The 25,432-nt window shown below is 50.5% G+C and overlaps 1 protein-coding gene across 2 annotated transcripts in view; it reads right to left on the reverse strand.

The window, feature by feature from the left end:
- Window positions 1–854: 854 nt before the first annotated feature.
- MED27 (mediator complex subunit 27) overlaps window positions 855–25,432 on the reverse strand; it is a 197,033-nt gene continuing 172,455 nt past the window's right edge. For both annotated transcript variants that reach the window (XM_069474771.1, XM_069474770.1), the window contains 3 exons: window positions 23,532–23,573; window positions 3,541–3,618; window positions 855–1,443 (listed from right to left, as the gene is read on the reverse strand). In XM_069474771.1, coding sequence (XP_069330872.1) covers window positions 1,309–1,443; window positions 3,541–3,618; window positions 23,532–23,573 — 255 coding nt within the window. In that variant the 3' untranslated portion in view covers window positions 855–1,308. The remainder of the gene's footprint in view (window positions 1,444–3,540; window positions 3,619–23,531; window positions 23,574–25,432) is intronic.

Here is a 25,432-nt window from a genome sequence, read left to right on the forward strand (position 1 = left end):
ACGCAGCGCCGTTCCTCCCGGGCAGAGGTGCTCAGACGTGAGCCCTCTGCAGCATCTGATCCTGTGGGGCTGGGTGGGCCTGAGGCTCCCGCCATGGCAGTGCTGCTGGTCTGAGGACCGCACGTGACACAGCCCTGTCCTGCGGTCCTCATGGGTGAGTCCTCTCTGTCCTCGGGCTCCTTCAGCGCAGGGAGGAGGCAGAGGGAAGGTCTGGGTCGTACCAGAACCCAGGTAGGAAACACTCAGTTCTTTCGGACATCTCAGGAGGCGGCATCTCTCCTGACATGGTTTGTTGTGAAGAGAACATCACTTCTAGCGTGGGCTGGGCTGGGAAAGCTCTGGGCAATGGCCCACCCTTCTTAAGCCCTCCACCAGGTCAATGATCTTCAAAGAAACAGGTTATGGCTTTAAAGTTCGGTGCTGAGGCACTGAATGAACTTGGCAGACTGGGCTGGAACTGATTCATAGTAATATTTAGAACAGAACACGGGCCAAGCAAGCCGACACCCCCGTGAGTCCCACTCACGTGTGTCCAGCTGGTTAAGCTGGGCAGATGCCTTTCCCTATGGTGTGCGTGTGGTGTTGCTGGTTTAGTAAAAAGAAACTTCTGTATACTCTTTTCCTCAAAAAGAACAATCCATTTTCCAAACCATCAAAACATCTTTGAAACGGAGTACGTGCAGCACGCCCTCTCCTGAAAGCAAGAATAGGGAAGTGCGTCCTCAAAAAGAACCATGATGTAAACGCAGATATCGCTGAATTTTTTTTCTTCAAAAGGTCCAGATCCACTCACGTGGCCATGAACTGCATGTACAAAGTGCTGTAAGAAACGGGAGACAAAGCCTTGTCCAGGGTATAAACGGTTTATTGCTTACAAAAATAAGTTACAAAAAACACCCTGCATGAAGATACAGACGGACACTGGGCTCATTCCAATAATGGCTCATGGAAATGACTTCAGACACAGACCCAGGAGGGTCAGCGCTCCAGTACTGCCAACACACGCGCACACAGAACATGCTGCATAACCTCCTCATAGTAGGTTCTAGAAAGGTTGTCTTAGCCTTCGTTCCACTGGCTATTGGGTTAAATTCGTACCATCAACCACAAAAACGGAGCCTGCTCTTCAAGAGGCTCAGCCCTAGCACACACGACACAGCTTCTGAAAGGGGGAGAGTGGCTGTGTCGATACTTGGGCTGTGAGGAACGGCCTGAGCCACCAACACACTTGGCGCTTGTCTAGGATGGTGCTGGGTGGGGGTCTACAGCCCGGTCTGGGGCCAGAAGTGGGGCTGGGGCCAGGGGGGTCTACTGCCGGCAGGTGTCGTGGAAGGCTTCGAGGGTCCGGAAGTCCCTCCACGTGGGGGGAAGGCCGTCTTGCAGGAACTTCCCGCAGCGCTGGCATGGGGCCTGGAACAGCTTTATGTAACTTCTTAACCAAGTCTAAAAAGAGAAGTGAGGAGAGAAATGAAAGAATAGGATCCAGGTGCTTCCAAAGTCACCCTTCCCATCAAGCCTAATGACCCGAGGGTAGAAAACTTAAGCTGGCTTTGATCCCAAAAGATGCCCTGTGATTTCACAGAGGGGAACGAACGCACAGATTCCACAACCTCATCTCACTGCTCATTCTTAGTTCTGAGGCTCCTCTTACCCCTCCCAACCAGGGGGGTTTTTTAAATGGAAATTCCTGCTCTCAGAGGAGTCCCCAGGAACCACCACGCAGCCTGGAGGCCTGGGGGCTGAGCAGACCGAATTTCGTCATCCGAGTATCAGTATTGATCCTCTTCTCCTTGCTCGCTACCAGGGAGTGGCCGTGGACGTGACTAAGAGGACTTGGAATAGACGGCGACTTTAGAATTCTCCACGGAGATCAACATGCCTTCTAGCTAATCTGATTTCAGAGGTCACCACTCACTGTCACAGTGTGACCTAACACACCTGGGGGGTGGGTGGGGACAGCCCTGGTGCCACCGAGTAACATAATAAGTGGCAAATACACACTTGAGTAGTTCAGAGTGCAGTTTTCTCAGGCATCATACATAAGGATGAGACTCACATAACTCAATTCTCAAACTCAAGGAGATTCACTACTTAAAAACAATAAAAAAACCCACCCCAAATCTCATGACAATAGGCAAGAAAGTTCTCACTGTGAAAGGGGTCCGTCAATCTAGTCATTTCATGTCCTTCTGAATCACGTCGATACGAGAAAATTGTTATTTGACGAGACTGGCAGTGTTTATTGATACAAATCCTTCTCTCCTCATCACAGCTGCCTTCACGGCGGCCGAGCACGGCCCATCAACAGCGGCCCCTTCCAGAGGTTGAGTGTTTAGGGTTTTGGCAATGAACATGACGTCAACGGATCATTCAGTTAAACTATTTATTCTTTGGTGCTCAGCAAATTCAAATGCTCCCCAAATCTCATGGGCCGTGGGCATTACAACATGTTGGGTTAAAAAGTGTGTCTTTACATCTATCTGAAATTGAAGATCTCGCTGACAACTGTCAAGGGAATTGTTCTCCCAACACACGGAAGAACCACTCTGTGGACAGCTCTGCTGAGCACCTGGTTCTGCTTTGTTCAACCTCCCAACACCACGAAGCCACTGAATGAGCTGGGCTGTGTCCTCGAGAAACAAACCACAGGCTCTCGAAGACGCTTAACTGCTGGTGCCCACGTGACAGAATGAACTGGGCGAGCAGTGCCCCACTAGCCCGGCTAGCCGTCCACACCCATTGGGACTTGCTAACAGGCAAGTCTTTTGAGTATGTTCTCTAACTGGCAGCCTTTCTAGCAGGAAAAAAAAGGGAGTTTTGACGGCAGTGAAGGACGGAGAGAGCCGATGGGCGAGCGCGCAGCCGGGCCGGCACGATGCCGCACAGCTGGCCGCGTCTGTCAGGGCCACGTCCATGCTGTCAGCCGACTCAGGGCTGGTAAACTGGCTCCGGGGGTGGGGAGAAGTCCTGACTCGTAGCGTTTGCTGATTTTCATGGTGTAAATACTCCCACCCGGCTTGATTTCAAACTACCAGTGGTTGAACAACCAGCTCACAAAATTCTGAACATTTATTAAGAACTGGCAGGAGCTGGCTGCAGCGTGCCGCTGGGACAGCTGTTCTGGAGTTGCTCCCATCTCGAGCTCCGACTCCGCAGACGTGAGGATTAAATGTCTCAGGGAACTGCGAGATTTGTCTTATTCACTGCGACATGCTCAGTGCCAAGCACAGGGCCTGGCACAGAATCGGGGCTCAGTAAAGTGTCTGTTGACTATATCAGTGTTGGAAACTATTTTGGAAGATCACTGCTGAAACCACCACGTGCTCAGCAATGATAGAAAACACCAGTTAATTATGCTGGAAGTGGTTTCTCCCAGACTCCTTCCCAGTCTCAAGAAAGTCTCAGTTTTCAACTGGCAGCCCCATCTCCCACTGGGAGGCACTCAAATCTGAAGACGCAACAGCTACTTTCTGAGCTGCCCATTCACACCCGAAGGGAGCCAAGGGGAAGACAGGAGACCTGACTCTTGAGGCCACTTACCATGAAAGATCTGACCACGACATCTGGCATCTGCGGCAGCTGATAGTGGAGCAGGGCAGTGGTGGCATGGTCTGTCACCTGAGAATGAAGGACAATGGCTGGGGTCAGTAGCCGCTCCACACTGGCCTGGGGAAAACATGCAGGGCAAGTACACTCCTTTTGTAAGAAACCGGAACTGTTTTTGAACATCCCTTGGAGGAAAGGATATCTAAAATAAAATCTCAAGTAGGAAAACTACTTAGCAGAGTTGGGGACAGAGAGGGCGGAAAGGACACAGGCCTGGAGGCAAGTGGAGTGTGGAACATTCCAGCAACTGAAAACCTGGACGGGCTGGAGCACTGGGAGAGGAAGTGGCCAGCGAGGGCAGATCACCGAGGGGCTTACAGGCTTCTCTGCTGCACGCAACACGGCACATATGCAGAGCAGCATCACCAAGTGTCCATGTTCCTCTTTGTCTCTATATGGGAACAATTTTCCTGACAGTTTAATTGGTCTGTTTCCTTTCTTTCCCATTCTGTCTCGTAATCTGTAGCCACGCAGGCTCTACGATCAGGAATCTGGAATCCTGGGGCTCCCTCCCTGGGGCTACAGTTGCTGTATGACCCGAGGAGCTCCGCCACTCAAGTGTGGTCCTCAAACCAGCTCCGGAAAGGCGGTGGTCTATTTTCAGCGCCCTAGGGGGCCACACCCATAGTTTCCTGACTCCAGGTTTATCAGCAAGGCCAAGGGCAAGGCTGAGGTCCACTGGCCGCATCAGGTGACCAGACGGACAGAGCACAGGCTTTAAGCCCTGGCACCATCCCCTGACCTTGATCCAGCCACTTATCCTCTCTGCACTCAATGTCCCTTCTCAGAAACAAAGGGGCTGGTCTAAGATGCCTGGTAGTTCTGAAATCTGATGGCACCATGACTTGCTAACGCCAGCTATCAATCAGCAAATTAATAGATTATACCTAATTTGATAGTTGTGTTTAAACTAATGGTTTATTTGATTGTCCTCATTAGGGATTCTTGACATTACAAATGTTGTGGTTAAAGAAACAAAACAAGCTCCAGATAAAATCATTAACTTTGAGAACAAGAATAAACACAGATGTAACCTGTGAAGACGGTCAGCGCTGTAGCCCCCACCAGGACACTGTGAAGTGCCAACAGACCTAAGCAGCAGTTGAGCAAACAAGTCAGGTGGAGACCGGAGGCGCTGGTCCAGGCCCCACATGCGGAGTTGCAAATGATCCAGGAATTAGTCCAGCTGTCCGTCCACACCTGCAGACAGAGGGGCTGTGCCACAGCGTGAGGACACAGACTCTGCAGCCACGCAGGCTGGGCCCTGGCTTAGAGAGGCGATCTTCAGCTCAGTGTGGAACATCTCTAAGTCTCAGTTTCTCCCTGGATAAAATGGAGGTTGTAATAATGCACACTTCCTAAGGCCAGTGAGAGGACAAAGTGAGGCCAGGCACGTGACACTCTCACTTTCCACCAATGGCACCAGACCTGCCACCTGCTTTCCTCTTCTGCCCTGCCTGGTGCCTGGACTTGCCCTCTCTCCCAGTGGACTTCTGAGGCCTGCCTGGTGGCTGGTGAAGCTCCCTGTACGATTAGCTCTGTGGGCTAGGGATCATGTCCATCTGCTTCTTGCTGCACCCTCAGGGCCCAGGATATCACCCACATACAGCAGGTGCTCAATGCATATTTGTGGAATCAAAAAATGCACGGCCCACCCACCGTATCATAAACACCTGCACTGGCTTCCTTACAGACAGATCAACAGTTCATGCACCCAACCTTGCTGAGAAATTCCTACCCAAGTGACTTTCAAGATAAATGGTACTTACTCCTTCAAGTGCCAAGTCTGCTTTTATTTTAAGCATTTTTGACAGACAGCTTTCTAAAATGAGCAATGCCTTTTTTTTAAGGAAAAAAAAAAAAAAACAAAAAACGACCCAGTAGTAATGATAACTTTGCAAAATGGCTGGTGGCGATTGGTGGGGAGAAATTAACCGCCGCAAAACCCAGCAAAGCAAACTGGGCTCAGATGGTACCTGAACTTGAAAGCTGGGTTCTTGCCCACCCAGCTCCTTTCCTAAGAAAACCCACAAAAGTGCCACTTTGTCAGCTGACAAGACTTCCCTTACAATTACATTTGCCATTACAAAAGAAACAAAGTTTTTGGAGTTATTTCTCCTGACCTTACCATTCATTCATTCATTCATTTATTTTTGGAGACAGGGTCTTGCTCTGTCACCCAGGCTGGAGTGCAGTGGCACCATTATAGCTCACTGTAGTCTGAAACTCCTAGGCTCAAGCGATCCTCTTGCCTCAGCCTCCTGAGTAGCTGGGACTATAGGCGCATACCACTGGCTAAATTTTTTTTTTTTTTTTGGAAGAGATGAGGCCTCTTTGTAGAGATGTTCCCCAGGTTGGTCTTGAACTCCTGGGCTCCAGTGATCCTCCCACCTTGGCCTCCCAAACTGCTGGGATTACAGGTGTGAGCCGCTGTGCCTGGTCTCCTACCGTTTATTTTTAAAATGCTTCTAACGAAGCCCCTAATAGCAGAGGAAGACAGGCTGGCTTTGTGTGCTCTGTGCCCTAGTTCTGGGCACGACCCCTTTCCCAAGATGGGGACTGTCCACCTGCACACCCCTGGGATTATGTACCTCAGTGGCTTGAGCTGGCCTGGGGCCTGCTTGGTCCCTAATAAGGCTGTCGACCCAGAGGCCACATCCAAGGCAGGGATGCTTGGTTCGGCTGTACTTTTGTATTTGTTTGTTTCTTCTCACGTTTTTAAAACACGAATGACTAACATTTAAAATTTGGAAAACTACCTCTGTGGTCCCCAATCCCGGGACTGCGGCCCAGTACCAGTCCATGGCCTGCTGGGAAACGGGCCGTGCATCACCGCCTGAGCTCCGCACCCTCACCCCCGTTCCCATGTCCGTGGAAAAACTGTCTTCCATGAAACCAGTCCCTGGTGCCAGAAAGGTTGGGGACCGCTACTTTACCTAACTGGGACCCTTAGCTTCTCCTGAAGCATCAGAAGGTGTGGGACTAGTCACACAGGTCGTGAGGATTAAACAAGTCTAACACGTGAAGTGCTCAGCACAAGGCCCAGTTCCTCCTTATCACCGTGACTGTGACCTGGCCCCACCCCCATGTCCAAGTGGCCACTGCCAGCAGGGGCCCAGGAAGGGCAGTGCCTTTGGACAGGCATGCGTTGGCGTTTGCCTGAGCACCCTACAGTCTTACACCCAGCCGGCTTTGCTCATCATAGTACCTGCCTGGCCCTGGTGGCCTTTGGAATTCAAGGCTTCCACCCAATTGCTGACAAGACTCTGTGCCCCCGGATGTCCCACTGTTCCCTGGGCGGCTGGCCTGGCTTCCCGACACGTATCTGAGCTCACCTTCCCTGGCCTGACAGACCTGTGCCCATCTCATCTTCCCTGCCTTAGCTGACCTCTGGACTTGACCTCTTCTGGCTGAACTTGGGTTCTCCAAGCATCGTGAGAGACGAACCTAGTTGTGACAGCTGCGAGGCGCTACCTCCAGGCAAGGCACAGTGCTGGTACAGGAACATCTAAAGCATCTTCCAGACCCCTCTTCCGCCAGCATTCCTGCAAAAGTGCCCAGACACCCAGACACCTGAGCCAGAAATCTGGGCTCATCCCTGTCATCTCTCTTCCCCCCACACCTCATACTCTAGCAGCCTTGGAGTTCCAAATTATTTATCTTGATTCCTACTTCTTCCCGCCTCTCCCGCTGCTCCACGGCCTAAGCTACTGTCTCTTCCTACCAGGGAAGTGGCGTGACCGGCTCCCCGTCCGCTCTCGTTCCCTCTGGTCCTGCGTCAACAGGGCACTCAGAGGGAACATTCTGCAGCGAAGAGGATAAGGGTGTGGGCTCGACGTTTGGATCCCAACTCGACCTTTTCCAGCAATGCAACCTTGGGGCAAGTTACTTCATCTTTATTAGCTGCAGTTTTCCCATCTGGAAAATGGGTTAGTAAGAAATAGTCCCTATCACACAAGATGACTGTGAGGATTAAATGCAATAACGTGGAAGTGAGTGCCGTTTAGTAAATATCAGTGATCATCTCATTCAACTACAAATCTAACCATGTCACTCCCTTGCTTAAAACCCCCTAGAGCGTCTGAACAGGCTTAGGACAGAATGCAAAAGCCAGAACGTGACATTCGAAACCCTGCGGGGCCTGATCCTGGTGTTCCCTCCTCTCACCTCTCAGTTCCTCCTTTCCTCTCTTCTTCCCTGTCACAGGCCTCCCCTCTGCTCGGCCCCTCTTCTCCCTCCCCTCCTCCTGGCTTCCCTGCCAGGGTTGAGTTCCCTTGCTCAGCTCTTTTCTTCCACAGCACCCTGCATGTCTGAACTCATACAATTATTTTTTGCAATTTTTGGTTAGTGTCAGTTTCCCTGACTTGACTGTGAACTCTGAGAGGACGAAGACCATGTCGGCCCAGTGCCTGACACAGAGGCTCTCAATACACACGTGCCGATGGAGCGAATGATCCCTTCTGTCCTTGAGACCTCCAGGGAGAGCGGCACTGATAGGTGGACCAAGAGGCCTGAAAGGGGGGGACGGGGGTGGGACTGAGGACTCTGGGCCTTGGCCCACCCCATTGCTAGGGAATCCTGGACTTTCCCCCTGTGGGAGAAGTCACTAGTGGTCACTCAGTCCAGTTCTTCCCTTCCTGGGCACATGGGAAGACCCTCTGACTTCCCTTGTAGTTCCAGTTAGGCTGGGCCACGTGCATAGTTCCAGCCAGTGCATCAGAGGGCGGAAGAGCTGTGCGTTCCTTCCACTTGGAGGCTGTGAAATGCAAGCGTAGATCCTCCATGCTCGCTCTCTTCCCAAGATTTTGGAAGCCGCACACTAAGATGGTGGAGTCACCAGATGGGGACTCCCTGTTACCCTGGGTCCCTGAGTGATTACATGGAGCACAGCCCCGTGACAGCTCAGGATGGATGTGCAAAGTGAGCAACAAATAAACTGCTGTTGTGCTGAACTACAAGACGGGAAGTTTGTTACTGCAGCACGCTCTCGCCTCTCTCCAGGCTAACATGCTCTCCTTGGATATTCATTTTGCATCCAGAAAACGAGCCACTGTGTTTGCCAGGACTACAATTTCTGTAACCGATGGCACACCAAGTCCAAGCTGCGGCCAAGGAAATTTATTCTCCAGAATGGTGCACTCAAGAGATGGTTCACAGACCAGCAGTGTTGGTATCACCTAAGAATTTGGTAGAAATTTGTGCTCTTCGGCCCCATTCTAGACTTAGATTCAGAATGGCCAGGGTGGGGCCCAGAAATGAAGTTAGCCTCTCCAGGCTCTTTTTAGGGATGCCAAAACGTGTAGGAATGCAAATGCTAACGAGCACACACATCACCAGGGGGTCCTGTTAACAAGCAGATTCTGATGGAGCAGCTCTGGGCTGGGCTGCTGCGTGTCTAGCAGCTGCTGGCAAGGGACCAGACTCTGGGCAGCGAGGCTGCAGCAGACTCCAGGCACTACAGGAAAAGGGCCCCCAAAGGGTTGGGCGTTTGATTCTGGACACCAAACAAAGGAGTACAAATTAGGACAGTTTGTCTTTTTCACAAATCGAAGTGCATGGCCTCACCCAAGTTTCACAGTGGGTGCCTGGGGAGGTAGGGAAATAGTTTCACAATAGGTGGGTACTTCCTTTGCCAAAAGGTGCCTTTTTTAGGACCATGAGATAGTTTATTAACCTGTAATAGCTACTGTTAAGGAGAGCTTATTATACCCTCTCATTTCATTCCCACAGTAACTCTGAGGTGGGTGCTATCCTTATTTACACTTTACAGAAGAGGAAATAGAGAGGCACAGAGGCTGGGAAGATGCCCAAAGTCACACAGCTGGTGGCGGGGTGACTGGTGTTTGAGCCCTCCCTGCCAACAGCCCCCCAGCTGGCTCTCCCACTTCGCAGATAAAGGCGCAGGCACAGGGGCCTCAGGCAGCTCTGCCCACCGTCTCCCAGCACAGCGAAGTCTTTGCAAAGCCCAAGTCCTGGTGCCAGGCACGGGTCAGGAGATCTGCGAACGTGGCTGCTATACAACAGGCTGCTCGAGAGTAGAGCAAACTGCATTAACTAGGAAATGTCCTCTCCAGATACGTCTGGAGCTGTGTACCAAAGCTGTTTGGCGTCTGGCTCATACGCAGGGCATCTAATTAGCTTTTCCATTACTGCTTGGCAATCTGGCCAAACGCAGCCTCTCTTTAAAAAGGTCCAGTATAAACTATACCCTTTAATTGCCAAATGGCAGCAGTTTTCCCCTAGTGCTGATGTGGTCATTTAATTTCTTCAACTTCCCACCACCAATTACAGAAATATTTTAATAGAAGGAAACAAAGCTGACTGATCTGCTGTTCTCCCTCCCTTCCTCCCCTCCCCTTCCCTCCCCTGCTGGTTTTCAGATTCCTGTGGCTGAACCCCCAGGCACCAGGTAAGACGCGGTTGTAGAACACTAGAGAACTTCACCTACAATCATCTTCCTTTTTGTCAAAGCGCTCCACCTTCAATATTTTTTTGTTTTACATTTTTCAACAACAAAGTTGTTTTTTTGCTCAGCATCCAAGATGTGGAAAAAACAGGCCTGGGGCCAAAAAAACTTTTGCTATTAACTAATTTAAATCGACTAGGTGGCAGTGGAGGTTTGGTCCCCTTGTGCTGTAAAGCTAATGAGATTCAGCTGGGAGATCAAAGCCACCCTCCCTCCGGGAGGAGGCCGGGAAGGGCACTAATGCTCCGACAAGAGGGAGGCGGCTCATCCTGCTCACGAGTGCTGGTTTGAAAAAAGGCTTGTGAAAAGATCAAAGTGGCTGCGAACCCAAGGAGAGGGAGGGAAGAGAAGACAGGACAGTTAACAATAAGCCAGCAAGACTGGATGGGACGCTGATGCACCTGGCAAGGGCAGGAGAAACTGCAGGCACAGGGAGACAGACTTCTCAGAAAGAGGGGCAGAGACTGACACGGGGTGGGTGGGGGGGGGGCTTTGCCGGGAGATACTGTCATACTCCTCACGGTAGAGAAAAACTGCAGGTGCTCCAGCCTAGTTTGGGGTGTGTCCCCCATCTCAACGCCGGCCTGCAGGTGATGTGCTTTGAGGAGGGTGACACATCCATTGCCTGTCAACAGATCCACCCTGCTTTATTAACTTTGCTTGCAGTTTTTTCCTTCTCCACCAACCAGGGCTTACCAAAATCCTCTCCCTCAGCTCAGAGAGACTAAGGGCTTTGCATACCCAAACCTACAAGAGAACTAAGCTCAGGGAGGAGAAAGGACTCTTTCAAGAGACCTTGAAACAGCTGCCAGTCAACACACTGGAAGAGGAGATGCCAGTCAAAACAGTTTCCCAAAGTTCCTCTGCCATATTGTGTGCAAGGAGCTCCTGACAGCCTTCCCTCCTAGCATCTGAGAGCTGGAGGGTGCTTCAGAGAGCACAAGTTATTTTAGCTAAACCCAAAGTGGCACTGCCTGCAATAACAGCAGTGATTCACATCGGCATTTGCTGAGCATCAACCCTGGGCGAGAGTTGGTCTACACTGCACAGCCTGGGGTGTGGGCTCCTCTCACAGGAGCCTGGGCTCTGGATCCGCCCATCATGTATGAGCTGGGTGACCTTGGGTGAGGATTAAATGGGCCAATGCAGGGACACTGACAAACAGAACAGTGTCTGACACACAGCAAGCAACGCCGACTGTGCGCCACCATGGTTTCATCTCACTCAATCCCCACAGCCACCTTAAGGCAGAGGCTCTATTATAACTGCCATTTATAAGTCAGGGAACTAAGTCACAAGGAGGTCAGAACAAGGTCAAGTGATTTGCCCAGGCCAAGGAGCTACTAAATAGCAGACCCAGGATTTATTCAGACCACTTGAACCCCAGCTTGAGTGCCCAGCTCTAAGCCCCAAGACTGGTGGGCTCCCCACTCAAGACGCTTCAGGGTGAAAAGAGGCTGCAGGGATATGGAAATGTGCCATGTCCAGCCATCTCCTCCCCAGGAGGAACCGGAACCCAGCACTCCCAGGATGGAGCTGGGACTGGATCCCAAGTCTCCTGACTTACACCCCAATTCTTGTTCCCTATACAATGTTCCCTCCACTTCCCTGCCAGAAGCTTCAACCTGTCTTGTTCCCTGCCAGGTGCCAGGCAGCACCCCCCTCCCAAACAGGGCTGACACAGACATCGGTGGGTCCTTAAGACCTCCGGATTCAATGTGTCTCCCTGCCATGCACAAGGAAGGGGAAAACAGGGCAAATACAGGCAGCACCACCAGCCAGGCATGCACACCTGGTCATTAGGGGAACTCGCCAGGCGTGGTGGCTCACCCTGTAGTCCCAGCCACTTGGGAGGCTGAGGTGGGAGGATGGCTTAGCACCAGGAGTTCGAGATCAGCCTGGACAATATAGTGAGACCCTGCTTCTAAAATAAAAAAAAGGTGGGCGGGAGCCTAAAAAATACAGTACTATAAAGGGGGTGGTGGGGGAGTGGGGTGATTCTATCAATCCTGTTACACAACAACAGATATGGCAGACAGTGCCTGTGAACTTCCCACCCAGGACCGTCCCTGCTGCGGGGGCAGAGAGAATAGGTTTAGGTCCAGCAAGACTTTTCTGCTTAAGGTCAATCCTCAGAACCCAGGTTTTATGGTAGCCAGTCAGAGCGTTGTTCTTGTGTATCAGGAGGGAAAGAACAAAGGACACAGTGGTGACACAGAAGGATCAGAGAGGCAGAGGGTGGCGAGAAAAACGCTTTTAACATACTCGCCTTCCCCAGAAGTTTCCTCTTTTAAAAAGCAAGGGTACGCTGAGCTTCTTGAAGGGTGACGTTGAGATGACAATGCCAGTCCCCAGCCAGGACGGTAACAGTGGCATCACCTGCAGGAAGACTCCTGCCTCTGTTTCAGGGATGACCTGGTACTTTCTTCCCCACTTTTTTCCCTAACAATTTTCTGCATACCTTCAACTTGGGGTATCTAATTTGATTTAAACAAAAATGTACAATTTCTGCTGGGAGGTCTTCAACAGTGGTCCTTGTATTCCTCAGGGATCCAGGGACTGTCCTTAGGGGTTCTGGAGCGGGGGCAGGGTGGAGCGCTGGCAGTGCAGCACACCCGCAAGGAGCGGACTCCGGAGACAACTACCAGAACCGTCCCCCAGCTTGCCTAGGCTGGGGACGAGGACCGGCATGGTTAAAAAGCTCCCCGCGGTGATTCTGCGGCCACGGGCTGCTTCCCGCCACCAGGGGGCAGGACTGTCGCCGAGCAGCGCTGGGTGCAAGCTGAGCTCCCACAAGGGCTCAGCAGTAACAGGGTGCTCCTCCTGATGCAACGGACTAATGGCACGGGGCTGCCTTATCCGTCAGCACAAGCCCATGAAGGCCAAGGCCTTCCCCTGCTGAGCTGTGGCCTCCAACAATTAAAAGTATTCCCCCCCCCCAACATTAATAGATAGGAAAAGTTAAGTACTTTCATGTTTAAAAGCTGCTTATTTAAAAGAGAAGCCTGGTAGAGACCCAGGCTGTGGCTTCCCTAAAGCCGATACCTGCTTCACACAATGAAGAGGAGACTCCCGCAGACTGGGGTGAAGTGAACAAAAGGCAGCGGGGTGGGACAGAGAGGAACCGTCAGGAGATGGAGGTTCAATCCCGGATTTGTCACGCATGGGCTGGGTGACCTGGGCTGCATCCCTCCCTTGCTGGCAAAAAAGAGTGAGGCTGGGGTCGGGGCCGGGGGTCCTGCAGACCCCTCAGGCCTAGGCTTCACTGGACGCTGCCGCAGCAGGGAGAGCTGCCTGCAAGCTCCCGCCCTGCACTTGGCTGCATTCATCTTCCATGCCCTGAAGGCAAACCTGTGCCGCTCTACCCTCAGCCCTGCCAGGGGCTAAATTAAAGCCCTTTGTACCTTCTGTTATTTTTTTTTTGGAGACAGGGTCTCTGGCACCCAAGCTAGAGTACAGTGGTGCCGTCAAGAGTTCACTGCAGCCTTGAACTCCTGGGCTCAAGCCATCCTCCCCGATGCCACTACAGGCGTGAGCTACTGTGCCCAGCCTCTTTGTAACAAGGACAAGCAGATCCCAGGAGGCAGCAGGGGTGCCGGGTTCCTGTCTCATTCCAGGAATTCACCTGCTGCCCTGATGTGATGTCGACCTCGTGCAAGCCTCAGTTTCTGGGCTGGTTAAAGAGAGTCTGGGAATTCGGTTCAGGAGCAGGGAGACCATGAGCACAGCACTGTTCTCTGCGCTGGAGATGCCTCCCAGCTCAGCGGGTTTCAGTGATACTCTGGAGCACAAGCTAATAGGCGACAAAGCCAAACATGTGCTGCTTGCTGGTGCCCAGGCTGTTCCCACAACACAAAGGAATAAAAATGAACTTCCATTGGGTGGATGTACTTTAATGTTACACAAGGAGAGTTTGGGTCTCTACCAGGAGTTTTGCCAAGGACAACCCCACCCTTAAGCAGAGGGACAGTAGCAATCTCTTGGAGGAAGAAAACTCTTTGTGGGTTCTGCAGGCAAAGATGTGAACCTAGTGTTAAATGTTTAAAGAGACGGCAATCCCTGCCAGCAATGTTGCTCCAAGGATGTGCACTGGTTTTATGAAGAATATTTAAAACAGTCCCAGAAGTACTCACTCCATGAAGAAGAGCCATCATTATTTCAAAATTGGAATGCTATGAAGACAGTCCTGAAAGTGATATTCGGCGGCGGGCGGTGTGGGGGGGGTGCGGTGACATGGAGTGCCACAGAGACGGGCTTCTAAAATGGGGATGAAAGTACAGTAGAGTGGAAGCAGGGGATTTAGTTTTTATTATGCAGCTCCGCTCTCTAATCTGCACCTTGGATTTGTACACCACAGGTTCAGCAAGGCCTATAGGCCTGAAGAGGCGGCATCGAAGCCCATGGGGACTAGGGATTACTTAGATGAGATCAATATTTCCTTCTCTGCTTGATGAAGGAGCAATGCGAATGGGCTCTGAAGGGCTTATCACTGTCCGCCGGAGCCGGGCAGTGCTGCTCTGTGCTGGGACCACAGGCAGCCAACTGGCTTGGAAAGGGGGAGGTGAAAGCACACACAGCTGCCCCATCTTGCCCAAAATCCCTGCTCACACCTTTAAGATCAAGCTCTGTGTCTGTGAAGGCTGAGTCTACATATGTAAAGTACTTAATATGGTCTCTGAAAGTACCAGGGCCCTCTATAAATGAGTTTTTGTTTGGTTTGGGAGTTCCAACCCCACCCTCTTTAAAGCAAAGATGCCACTGATGTCCAGAAGGCAAGTCCCCAGCTCCCAGGACCCCTGAGCACGGACTGGTTGCAGAAGGCCTCCAGAGGCAGTTGCGCCTCCCCCGCCACTCCACAGCCAACCACATGATCCTCCTGAGGCCCTTGTGGATCTGGCTCCCAGCCGTGTTTCCCTTTGGCCCCCACTTTACACTGCAGCAATCCCGGCTGCTGCAGGAATCTACCCCTTCCCACCATGCCTTCCTGGCCCCGTGCTCAAGGGGTCCCTCTGCCTGCAATGCTCTTCCCTGGCTAAGCCCTTCTCACCCTTCAGGACTCAGCTCAGGGGTCCTCCCTGTCCCAGCCTGTCGTCTGGGCCGGGTGGAAGGTGCCCTGCCTGTCCTCCCAGCAGCACCCCCTTCGGACACTTGCCAGACCTGCGACCAGATGCCCCCATGTCCTAGGCCGTGCATCTCGAGGATGAGGCCACACCTCACTCCTGTCCTCCCTGGGCCTAGCTCGGGGCCTCTGAGGAGTGTGGCCCAGCACTGGATGCCTCTCACCTAGCAGGGCCCTGAGTGAACGAGAAAGTGGGCAGGAGTCTAGTTATTTTTGGCCCGTGGGGGAAGGGGAGCCAAGTGAGAGGGGAGGGAGGGGCTGGAGAAGCAGAGGCCCTGAGCACTGCCCGGGAGGAGGGAGCTGGGTGGGCAGGGAACCCCGGGGTAGATGTGAGGGAACTCTCCGGGGTGCTGACCAGCCTTCCTCTTGTGCCAAAGGCCTTGTGCAGGGCTGAGAGGAGTCGCACACGAAGGGCCCTTGACATTTCTCAGGATTAAGGAATTAATACTCTTCATTTAGATGAAAAGAAAAAAAGTTCAATGCTTTCCAGATGGTAAAATGCCAGATTCTGTTGCTGGCTGCCAGGAAAGTCCAAGCCCAAAGACACCTGAATTGTTCTGCACCCACTTGGTGTGATGTTATTTTCTGTAGGAACAGCCTTGCAGTCAGAGAAACATCCAAAGACATCTGGGCTCCCAAGAAAATACAGACAATAGCACCTACTTCTCCGTCAAACTGAGGCAGCGACAGGAGAAGGACGGAAAGCTGCAGAGTGGGGAACGAGCCCCGCACAAGAGGCAGCTCTGCTGCCAGAGCCAGGCAGCCCCCCCCAACCCCCGCTCTGCAGGGAAAACAGGACGTTGAGGCCCAACCTCTCGGTCTCAGGTACCTTCCTTCCAGGGATCACTGGAGGTGCCACTAGCCCTTTCAGAACACTAGGGACTGATGTAGGTCTTGGGCCCCTGATTCACCAGCATTTGGGGCTGCCCAAAGGGCACTGCTGGGGCTATAATTCTGGATGTCCTCTGTCCTCTTTAGCTCACTTTCTGATCTGGAGAAAAAGGGAAGGTGGACGGTGCTCTGGTGGGAGTGGGTGGGTTTGTCCGGGCAGCTGGGTCTTTGGCTTACTTGACACATGCCAGCACTGGATATAAATCCAGGCCCCTGATTCCAGAGCCTGTGCTCTAAACCACAGTGTCCATGTGAAGACTGGATGTGGGGGCAGCAAAGTCATGAGGCGTGATCAACGAAGCAAAAAGCCTGTAGGAGGAAGCCTGGCCAAAGAGGAAAGAGGAGAAATTTCTCCGGAGAGGACAAGGGTCGTTGGAGACAGGCACATCGGAGAAGCTGACCAAGACATGGACTAGAAATTCACCTTACACTTCATACTTATGAACTCAGTTGACCTCATGCCAATCCTATGAGGCAGGTACTCTTAGGCTCTCTGTTTTACATATGAGGAAACTGAGGTAAGTTAGGCCACACAGGGAGTCAGTGGTGGAGCTGGGACCTGATCACATGGCAGGTGGCTCTTAGCCACCTTACTGGCCTCTCTGTGGGGACCACGACAGGACGTCAGCGAGGGCTCGGAGTGGAAGGGAGTAGTCCGGGACGCCGTCCGCGGTGCTGCGCGTGCAGTTCCCAGACTGCCGGGCCATAGCACGGATGCCTGGGAACAGTGAGGTGGACGGTCTTCCCAGAACAGCTGCCAGATGCAGACATGGAGTAGACAGCATCCCGTGCAACCCTTTAGGAAGAAAGGAGCTACAGAGGTGACAAACGACTACTCTGTGACTGCTCTAATGGCAGAAAACCACAACCACTTTCAGGGCAACTCAGGATGCCCTAAGAAAGTCAGCAGGATGGGCCAGGCTTTCCCGGTTAGATTTTAACCATAAAGCTGGGTACCTCTGAGCGACTCAGCCATCACCACCCTCAGCAGTGGCTGAGGGAGACTTGTGGAGGGAAGATATTGGGGAAGATACTTGTCTTCATAAGAGGAAAAAATTATCAAATCCGTTCTAGGTTTAGATGCTTATGGCTATTCAAACATGACCATTAAGAGAGAAGGTGGTGACAAAGGCTTTTCGGCTGCCAGGTTGAGCCTAACGAGCCCTCCCTGCCATTCTCAGCTCTCAGGGCCCCTGAACCTTCTTAGCAGGTAAGGTCTGCTTATCCGACCCGGCCAATGCAGCCCAGCTGCCAGCCGAGGACAGGGCTGTCCTCCGGGACGCCCAGGGACTGCCTGCCGCCTCTCCTCCCCTGAAGCTCTTTAGGAGCCTGGTAGTGGGCTCACCCACATTCCTCCTGCCGCCCCAGGTCAGAGCCATGGACAGGAGTCTAGCGTCCTACATTAAGCTGGCCATCTGCCCTTGCCCCGGGGAAAGCTGTCCCTCAGTTCTGTTTGGGACACACTTGTGAAGCCGCGACACAATGCACAAAAGCAGAATGAAAATGACACTCTGTTCAGTCTTCAAAACGTAAGTTCTCTTCATTGGAAAAAGTTAATCAGCATTTAAGGGGCATGGGTGGTCAGAGGAACGGGGGCTTTCGGAGGCTGCAGAGTCCCTCCAGGTGTGGGGGCCTCACCTACACAGGCACCGAACGAGGGAAGGACCGAGGCTCGGCCCAAGGCCTCCGAACGTTCCCCACAACTTCGCCTCTTCAAGGCCTTCCTCTGTGGCATGTGAAGAGATTTTTGAAAGGAAATGTAAATGAGGCTGGGAGGAAGAAATTTTAGAGATTTAAAATAACTTAATGACTATTTATTGAGCCTCTCTGGTGACATGAAGGTACATGTGCAGCACAGCCTGACTCCAAGGAGGGTGACAGCTCCCAGCCTCTGAGAACCACCCCAGGCTGGGACAGCCTTGGAATGAGCGATGCTATTTGGGTAGGTAGTCAGTTGTGCTAGGAACTCAATGTATCCACAAATCTATTATCAGGTATTCGCCAAAGTTTCAGAGAATTGAGATTTTTAGAGCTGACTCAATCTCTTTCACCAAAAAATGCCTGGTGGCCACTCAGTAAACACCTTGACAGTCTGTCCCCAGTTAGGGACCAGTTTTCCATATTAAAGAAAGAATGAAAGAACGAATGAATATAGGAAGGAAGGAGCAGGGGCACCCTGCCCAGACATTATCCACCAGCCACAGCTGAGTGCTGAAAGGGTTACTCGTCCCTTTGTTGCCCAGAGAACAATGACCGGGGACTGAGAGCTGGACATCCCCGGGCTGCGACTTTTGTGCTTTGTCCTTTAGCTCCGAGTGAAAAAGCTGCGAAGCATGTGCCAGTCCCTCAGGAGCTGCCTCTCATTTCTCATCCGCCTGCCTGGGGCTGGACACACACACTCCACCTCTTTCTTCAGCCGCCCTGCCAGGATTTAACGCAGTAAGTAGCTGTAGATTTGCTCTCCCTCTTCCTAAGTTACTGGATGAAAATGCACACTGTTTTGAAATGAGGAGGTTAAAGATCAAAACACTGGCTGCCCCTGCAGAGTTTAAATGTCAGAAAACTATGAACATGCTTGAAACCTTTCCTGGCTCTTTGTGATTCTGCCCTTTCAGACGGTCCCCCCATTTCTAAGTCCCATTCTCTGAATCTACTCTGCTGGAGACGTGCTGGCTATAAAAAGCTTCTTCGCCCTAGGACCAAGTGCAAGGCACCTCTGGGGGACCCCAGTAAATGACGGGAGCCTGTCAGCAGCCACGGACCCACAGCAAGCGGCCCTCAGCCCTCCGCCACTCCCACACTCGGAAAAGGCGTCTGATGAGGAAGAGAGGAAAGGGCTTGCCAACAGAGTTAGCATCTGCAGGCAAAGGGAAGGCCAAGTTTTGCTTCCTGTGACAGGATCTGCTACAGAAGCTCAGGGGCTCTGGCTTTCACCTGGGGGTTAGGAACGGGCCGGAAGAGAATTTGACAGGGGTATGTTCCCTTCTCCCAGCTCCTGACATTGCCCTCCAGAAATAAAAAGGTGAGTGTAACCGTGGATTGGCTCTGCGAGGCAGTCCCTCCCCAACCCCTCCCTTGTCACATTGAAGGGGGAGACCTCAGAGGGCTTCCCGCCTTCCCAGCAAGCCCTCATTCTGTGGTGGCCACTGCTGCTACTTGTGGGCAGGAAAACACACCCAATACACAGTCACTGCGACCACATAACGAGCGCCAAAGAAAGGGAGTCCTTGGGCTTCTGCACCAGAGCAATGCAGGGAGAGAGTTCCTCCAACGAAGCTGTGAGCTGCTGCCAGTAGCCAAGAATTCCCATCTCAGGGGTGGGGCACAGTTATGGTATCTACTAGATACCACCATCCTTAGGACACTTGGAAGCATTTTCAGCCTGAGAAATCTCCTCTGATTGATGACCAAGGAACCCCTTTTTCCATGTTGTGCTACTCTACTAATGCACTCTATTCTACCGTTTCCGGTTGAGCTTTTCCAGACCATGCTGGTAACTAAAGGTTGACCTGGATGGTCAACTTGGGTGGGTGTAAGCAGGCAGGGCAAGGTGGAGGGGATGCTTGCCACGGTGCTCCCAAACAGTGTCTGTCTGGGAAATGCTACCAGCAACATCAAATGGGATACCACAAAATTTAAGTGGGTGAACAGGAAGAAAGTAAGTTCTGAAAAACAGCTGATCCTAAAAAGCGAAAACTTTTTCACTTGGAGCTAAAGGACAAAGCACAAAAGTCGCAGCCCGCGGATGTGCAGCTCTCAGTCCCCAGTCGTCGTTCCCTGGGGAACAAAGGGACGAGTAACCCTTTCAGCACTCAGCTGTGGACAGTGGATAATGTCTGGGCAGGGTGCCCCTGCTGCTTCTTTCCTATATTCGTTTGTTCTTCCACTCCTTCTTTAATGTGGAAATATTAGAGATGTTGCTACCTCATCCTTTTCCTTTGGTGATTTGGGTTTGACATGCTAAACATCACCCCGCAAACTACGACAGACCTTCTGAATCTGCGTGGACAAAGTAGTCCCAGCTCTGTGTTTAGCGCAGGGCCTGGCTGTGGCACAGGAAGGTCCACCCACTGGCCACCATCCAACTCGAGGGGAATGTGATGAAATAAGCACAGCGCAGCCACTGCTCTGGGACGCCAGACCACACGTTCTTCATGTGCTCTACCACCATCTTCCACAAACACAATGAGAAGACAAGACACTTTTACAAGATCCCAAACCCATTCCACATGACCATGATGCTCTACTCTACAACTCAGTAAAGTTGAAAGCTTTACTGAGAAAGGATTAAGCTTAATTTTATACTACATTATTTTTCAATACATTCCTTCATTTGATACCAAGTAGAAGATGTTTTAGTAGAAAGAACAGAAGACTCCTTAATCTACTAATTCTTACCTGTCCCTGAAAGAAAAGGACTTCAACGTTATCTGCCTTTGGTTCTAATCAGAGAGCACTAGCACCTCTCCCCATTTGTGGTTCTTTAATCGAGTACAGGTCAATATCAGAGGTCAAGTCCGTTTAGTTAAAAACAGGTAAAGGTAGAGATGGTAAAGGAACTCAGAGAGGGTTCTGCACAAACACAGATGATATGCCACTCAACAGTTGAAATAAAATTCTCATCCCTTACAATTCATCAATGTTTACTGCTCGACACATGTTATATAAACTATAAGGAAGGAATTGGCAGGTGCTCTTAAATCTCTCCAACTAGACTAATATCAAATTTAAACACTGTTTCAGTGTGTGTTTGCAGTTTTAAGAAAATACAAAGAATGGTTGGCAGGTTATTTTCAGGGGAGGCAGAGTAGAAATATAGCACCATCTCTCTAAATCTATGCTTCACCAAATCCGTGTTTCACACAGTTTACAACTTCCCAATAAACTTTCTGTTTGCATTAAAAAATACTTAATACTACAAGAATATTAAAAAAATATGCAAAGGCAAGCATGTGCAAGCCCCTCCCTCATAAAAGGTAATGGACTAGAAACGGGACGGTTGTTAAATACCAGGTAGTGGGCTACGATGCTCACGGCCCCGCTGACGTCGCCATCAGCCGTGTGTGGAGCCAGGAGCGGGTGACTCACTGCAATGCCACAGGGGCACCAAGATAAGAACTAGGTTAAACGGAAAAACAATTGTTTTAATGTTCCTCACTATTAAACCAAAACAAGATACAGATAATGAGCAGTGTTCCTTTTCCTTAGAATGTGTTTCAACCAGCCGCTGGGGGAAAAATTACAAGAACAGTCAGCATGGAAAACGTTAGCATTTAAGGCTGAGACTTAATGCATGCCTAACAAGTAAATACTGCAGGTGTGGTAACTTATTAGAATGCTAAGATTAAACATGCAGGTCCCTGCACTAAAGCCTACACCTGACCACATCCTTCTTTCCTTTAGGATCCAGACCCAGGGAGGGAGGCTATTTTCTTCATTACGTTTTTAGAAAGCTCAGATGGGTAAAGAAGTATTGAAAGAGGAAGACTATGATTTTCTTTGTTAAATAAACTTTTATTTTGGAACAGTGTTAGATTTACAGAAAAGTTGCAGAGATGGTACAGAGAGTTCCCATAACCCTCCCAGTTTCTCCATTGTTAGTATCTTCCATTACCAGGGTACATTTGTTAGAACTAAGAAACCAACATCGGTTACTCACTAATAATTAAACTCCAGCCTTTATTTGGATTTCACTAGTTTTTCCATTAGTGACCTCTGTCTGTTTAAGGATCCAATCCAGGGTTGGATAAATACCAGGGGCACGTTACATTTAGTAGTGATAAGTTCATGGATTTTTTCATGCTGATACAGGCTCCCTAAATGTGCGGTTTTCAGCCTCGGACTACTCCCCTAATCCTGGGCACCTGCCTCTTACCATTGTAAAGGGGTCCAGGGAACAACACGAATTGACATAACAGTAAGTACCATTAGCGGGTGGTCCATTATGCCCCTCTGATACAAAAGCCCCTGCTCACTGCTTAATGGGCATGACATTTTCTTTTGGAGTGATCAAATGATTTGGAACTCAACAGAGGTAGTGGTTGTACAACACTGTGAATGCACTAAAAGCCAAGGAATTGTTCACTTTAAAATGGTTAATTTTCTGTTATGTGAATTTCAATTCTCAATTTTAAAAAAAGGCTATGCTTCCTGGCACACTTTGGACACAACCTATTACTCAACATAGGAATAACTTGGGCCAAGCACTCAAAATTATGCCCCTTCCCTGTGTCAGTCGCCTCAGTGGTTTCTCACTGAATTGAGAATAAAATCCAAATGCTGTACCAGGGCCCAGAGGCACCTCCCTGACCTGCGCCCTACCTTCCAGCCCCGCCCCGTCCCCTCACTGCGCACGGCGTGCTCCATCACACGGGCTTCCACCAGTCCTCAGACTATGCCAAGCCTTCCTCAACACAAGCTTTCTGGGTTGCTGCTGCCGTCGCCTGGGAATCCCTTTCTGTGGCTTTTCACAGGGCTGGCTCCTCCTCACACTGCCTGCAAGTTCAAGTTTCCCCCTAACGGCCTCCTCAGACTACGCCAATCTGAAGGAGACCACCCCCCCCCACACTGTTCTTGGTCACAGCCCCCTAGTTAACAAATTGGATTTATTAAGTCCCTCGTCTGCCTGATTTTCACCTGTATTCCTAGCACTGAGCACAGGGGCTGGCACACGGCAAAGGGGCTCGGTAAATAACCACTGTTGAACCTGATGAGGGAACGAGTGGGACGATAATCAACTCTCTCTACTTGCCCTTCTGGACGAGAGACAGAGAGAGAAGATGGACGAGGAGGGAAGAAACTGGCTGTTGCCCTGCAGGGAGTTGGCCCTGAGTGCTGTGGGGACGGGGGTCAGGGGGGAATCCTCTTAAGCCTTAGGGATCGAGTTGGTCCAAGGCAGGGACCCTTTACCACTGGGAATTGGGGAAAAGGATTTTCTCTAGTCACTTTTCACTTTTTCTAACATTTCCCCTACCGGTGTTTCATAAGGAAGACCAACATCTGGAAAAGATCCAGAGCATAAAATGGGGGTGAGGTCGGCCTGCCTCCCTCAGCCCAGCCCGAGGGCACCTGCGTAGACCACTGGGGCTCTGGGAACCTGAGTTTCAAACTGGGGTTGAGCTTGGAACAACTCAAAGCCTCTGACTTTGTAAGGTATAATTTCCATACAGTAAAACTCACCCTTTTGTAGTAATATAGTTCTGAGTTTTGACATACATGTACAGTTGAGTAATTACTACACTTAAGACAGAGTATTTCCATCGCCCCAATTTCCCTCGTGCTCCCACTAATCTGATTTTCGTCCCTAAGGTTTTGTTTTTTCCTGATTGTCACATAAATGGAATCAGACAGTGAGCAGTCTTTTATGTCTGGCTTTTTTCACTTTTAAAAAAGGCCTCTGATCATGTTTTCCTAACACCTCTTGAGTAAGAAGCAAACAGTAAAACTTACCTTCTGGAATACTTGATAGTTGGATTTGGACCATATATCAAGCTAGGGGGACAAGAGATAAAAATCATCAGTATCAACATTAGGATTTGGGACCCCAAGGAATGAGATTGTAGCTGCTATTACATTTATTAAACTCGAAAAAAAAAAAAATCCTGGTTATAGAACAACAGGAACTTAGTGTAGAAAAGGATCTTAAACATCCTACTTCAATTTCCTCTTTATCAGTCTGCAGGTGATTTAAGAAAACCAAGTGAAGGAATGCAGGGAAGTCAACCTGAGGCACTTGTTGCTCCCAAGGCTCACGCGAGCAGAGCCCCTTGCTCACTTCCCTAACCTCGACTTGTGCCGCAGCTCTCGCGCATTACATGACGTGCCAACAAAGGTCCTGCCTCAGGACCTTTGCACTGGCTGTGCTCTTTGCCTGGACTGTTTTCCCCACAGCCCTCATGTGGCTCTTTTTGTACTTCCTTTAGCTCAAATGTCACCTCGTCAGAGAGGCATTTTCCAGTTACCCTATCAAAATATTCTTCCCAGTACTTGTTATCTTGATTCTCTTTACCCTTTCAAAACTTAATTTTTCTAACACTTAAAACATCCTGAAGCTCTATTATTTGTGTTTACTTGCTTATGGTCTGACTTGCCCATGGGAACGTAAGCTTGTTGAGGGCAGGAGGCTTGTCTTCCTCCCCACTGCCTCCCCAGGTCCTGAGACGGGGCCTAGCACACCGTGGGCACCAGCAGGTCTTTGCTGCTGAGCACCTGTTCCCTGCCGGGCACCACACTCGTCCCTCCACGCACTCTCCATGGAATCCCAGAACGAGCCCGCGCGGCTGGCCCCATAGGCCACCTACATTCCAGACGATGAGACAAGGGTTCAGAGCCCTTCATCAGCCCAAGGTTATCTGGCATCTCACAGGTGGTCTCACCTGGTGGTGTTTAAACCTGGCTGGGCATCAGAAGCCCCTGGGGTAATTTTTTTATTTTTAATATACAGATTCCTTGGTCCCTCCTGTGGAGTGTCTGAATTAGCAGGTCCAAAGTGAGCCTAAGAGTCTGTTCCTTTTTTGTCTGTTTTTAACAATGCTCCCCAGGTTAACTGTGATGCCTGGTTGGTCAGGAACTCCTAATCTAGGGCGGCCCAACTTAACAAATGAGGACACTAGAGGTCCAAGATAAAATGGGGGTAAAGCTCAGAGTAAACCCAGTCCAGTCCTCCTCTGGCCACACTTGGTCACACACAGGGTACCTTTTTGGTTTCACTGGTTTGCATGATAAACTAAATCAATGCTTTCTGTTTCAAGAGTTTAGAACAAACTGAGTATGGCAAAAATAGAATTCCCCCCAATATAGTGATGGGAGACAGCTCAGTGATTAAGTGAGGAAGCCATCAGTGCAAAAAAGTCAACTTTAATATACAAGTTCAAGAGCTGAGTAAATTGAAACACCTGGTCAATGGGCCTCTTGGAACCTACCTTTGGGGTTAACCAGTGGTCAAGGTAGAAACCTGGGACATAGCTGTTTAAGCCTGTATGTTGTGTTATTGATTTTTGAGCACCAGAAAGCATGCGAAGCAATTGGATAGGAAGACTCCTTTAAGAAGACAGGACGTGAAGCACTGCTTTGACCTGGACACTTCAGAGCTGTTTCCATTCTGAGGAAAACACCAAAATTTGGCTTTCTGAAAACAGTGCTTGGAAATTAAAAGTTGGGCTGTGAACACGCACACATTGAGTTCTCCTGGCTGCTTCCTGTTCACAATTAGTTTCATGTAAATTTCACCGTCTTTGAAAACTTTTAGGACAGCAGAGAAGGTTAAGATGATGCAGGGCTCCTGCTGGAGAGGGTGGAGGTTTAGTTAATCCAGCTCCAGGATCGATAACGGGAGAGATCTCACTGATCAA

The sequence above is a fragment of the Eulemur rufifrons genome, chromosome 7 (genome assembly GCF_041146395.1).
Source record: "Eulemur rufifrons isolate Redbay chromosome 7, OSU_ERuf_1, whole genome shotgun sequence".
Lineage (NCBI taxonomy): Eukaryota > Metazoa > Chordata > Mammalia > Primates > Lemuridae > Eulemur > Eulemur rufifrons.